This window comes from Gavialis gangeticus, unplaced genomic scaffold (genome assembly GCF_001723915.1).
Source record: "Gavialis gangeticus isolate Ggan-Ray unplaced genomic scaffold, GavGan_comp1, whole genome shotgun sequence".
NCBI lineage: Eukaryota > Metazoa > Chordata > Crocodylia > Gavialidae > Gavialis > Gavialis gangeticus.
In genome coordinates this window covers 100597331-100598909 of record NW_017729022.1, presented here as the reverse complement: position 1 = coordinate 100598909, position 1579 = coordinate 100597331, and the positions used below count along the sequence as shown (strand labels likewise).

At 49.6% G+C, this 1579-nt stretch overlaps 1 protein-coding gene across 1 annotated transcript; it reads right to left on the bottom strand.

Moving 5' to 3' along the window:
• Positions 1-227: 227 nt before the first annotated feature.
• On the bottom strand, positions 228-1565 carry LOC109296432. The gene is given in 1 exon segment (XM_019515843.1): positions 228-1565. A coding segment is annotated over 1 exon segment (1338 nt).
• Between the last annotated feature and the right edge of the window lie 14 nt (positions 1566-1579).

Sequence of the window (1579 nt, the reverse complement as noted above, 5' to 3'; positions counted from 1 at the left end):
AGTACCACAGTCCATCCTTTGAATCAGCCTCATAGAGACATTTCCATTCTTCTTCTTCTTCTTCTCCTTTGCACGCTTGCTCATATCCTTCTAAGGCTCTGGGTTTCTCCCGCATAGAAGCAAGGGCATTGAGACTTATGGGTTGCTGAGCGGCGGCTTTGGCAGCAGCTCATTTCCTTTAGCTTCAGGCGTGCTCCCGTCGGTGTGTGCGGCGACATGCATTACGGCTATCTGTCTGGGCTTCTGAATGGCTTCCAGGAGCTCAGAAACTTGAGTGGAGTTCGCAAACTTTGCTCTGGAAGAAGTAATGAAGTCTCGCTGTTTCCATAATTGCCAGTGGAGTGGCAAATCCCAAACGCATATTGACTGTCAGGGTATACGTTTAAAGTCATCCCGGTTGCCAGTTCACACGCACAGGTTAAAGCAATCAGTTCAGCCGCTTGTGCGCTTAACCGGGGAGATAAGGGCTTTGCTTCAACGATGTTGAAGTCAGTGATGACCGCATACCTGGTCCGACGAACTCCAGCTTCTATATAGGAAGACCCATCCACGTAGAAGACTAAGTCAAGATTGTTCAGGGGCACATCAGTGAGGTCGTCTCGGGGCTTTTCCATCATGCGAACGACGGTGCAGCAGTCGTGATGTGGCTCTCCATCCTCGGGATGAAGCAGAAGCAAGGCCGGGTTGAGGCTAGTACAGCGTGAGATGCGCATGTTCTCAGCAGCTAACAGAGTCACTTCGTACCGGGCTAAACGCTGGTGAGAGAAGGCTTGAGTCTTTTCATTAGTCATTAGGGCTTCGACTTCGTGAGGAACTCTGACTTCAAGGGGGTACTCCATGACTAGCTCTTTTGATCGCTCAACAAGCAGTGTTGCCGCTGCAACAGCGCGCAGATAGCTGACTACTCTTCTTGCCACTGGATCTAAGGTGGCAGAGTAACAAGCGACTGGGCGTAGCTGAGGTCCCAGTTTCTGGGTTAGGACTCCCTGTCTTTCGTGGACAAACAACACAAACAGCTTCTCGTAGTTGGGGAGTCCTAGAGTAGGGGCTTGCAATAGCTGGTGTTTAATTTGGTGGAAAGCATGGTCTAGCTCGGGGGTCTACTGAACCACTTCAGGTTTTCCTTTCCGAGTGGTCTCTACCAGAGGCTTAACCATCTCTCCATAAGTAGGGATCCACGGCCGGCAAAATCCGGCTGCTCCTAAAAAGGCTCACATATGTCTTTTGGTGGTAGGCTTTGGCAAGTCTTTTATAGCCTTCACTCTTTCATCAGACAATTCCTGCAGTCCCTCTGAGATCACATGCCCCAGGTATGTAACTTTCTTTTGGCAATACTGTAACTTTCCCAGGGATACTTTATGTCCTCTTTCAGCTAATCCTTCTAATAGTCTTAAAGTGTCCGTCCTGCAGCTTACCTGAGTCCGTGATGCTAGTAGTAGGTCATCTACATACTGTACGAGCGCCGTATCTGAGGTAAGTATGATACTTTGTAAGTCCCTCGTCAGGATTTGGCTGAAGACAGTAGGGCTTTTGGTGTATCCTGCCAGAAGACAAGGAGACGCCATCAGGGCAAGGAGTG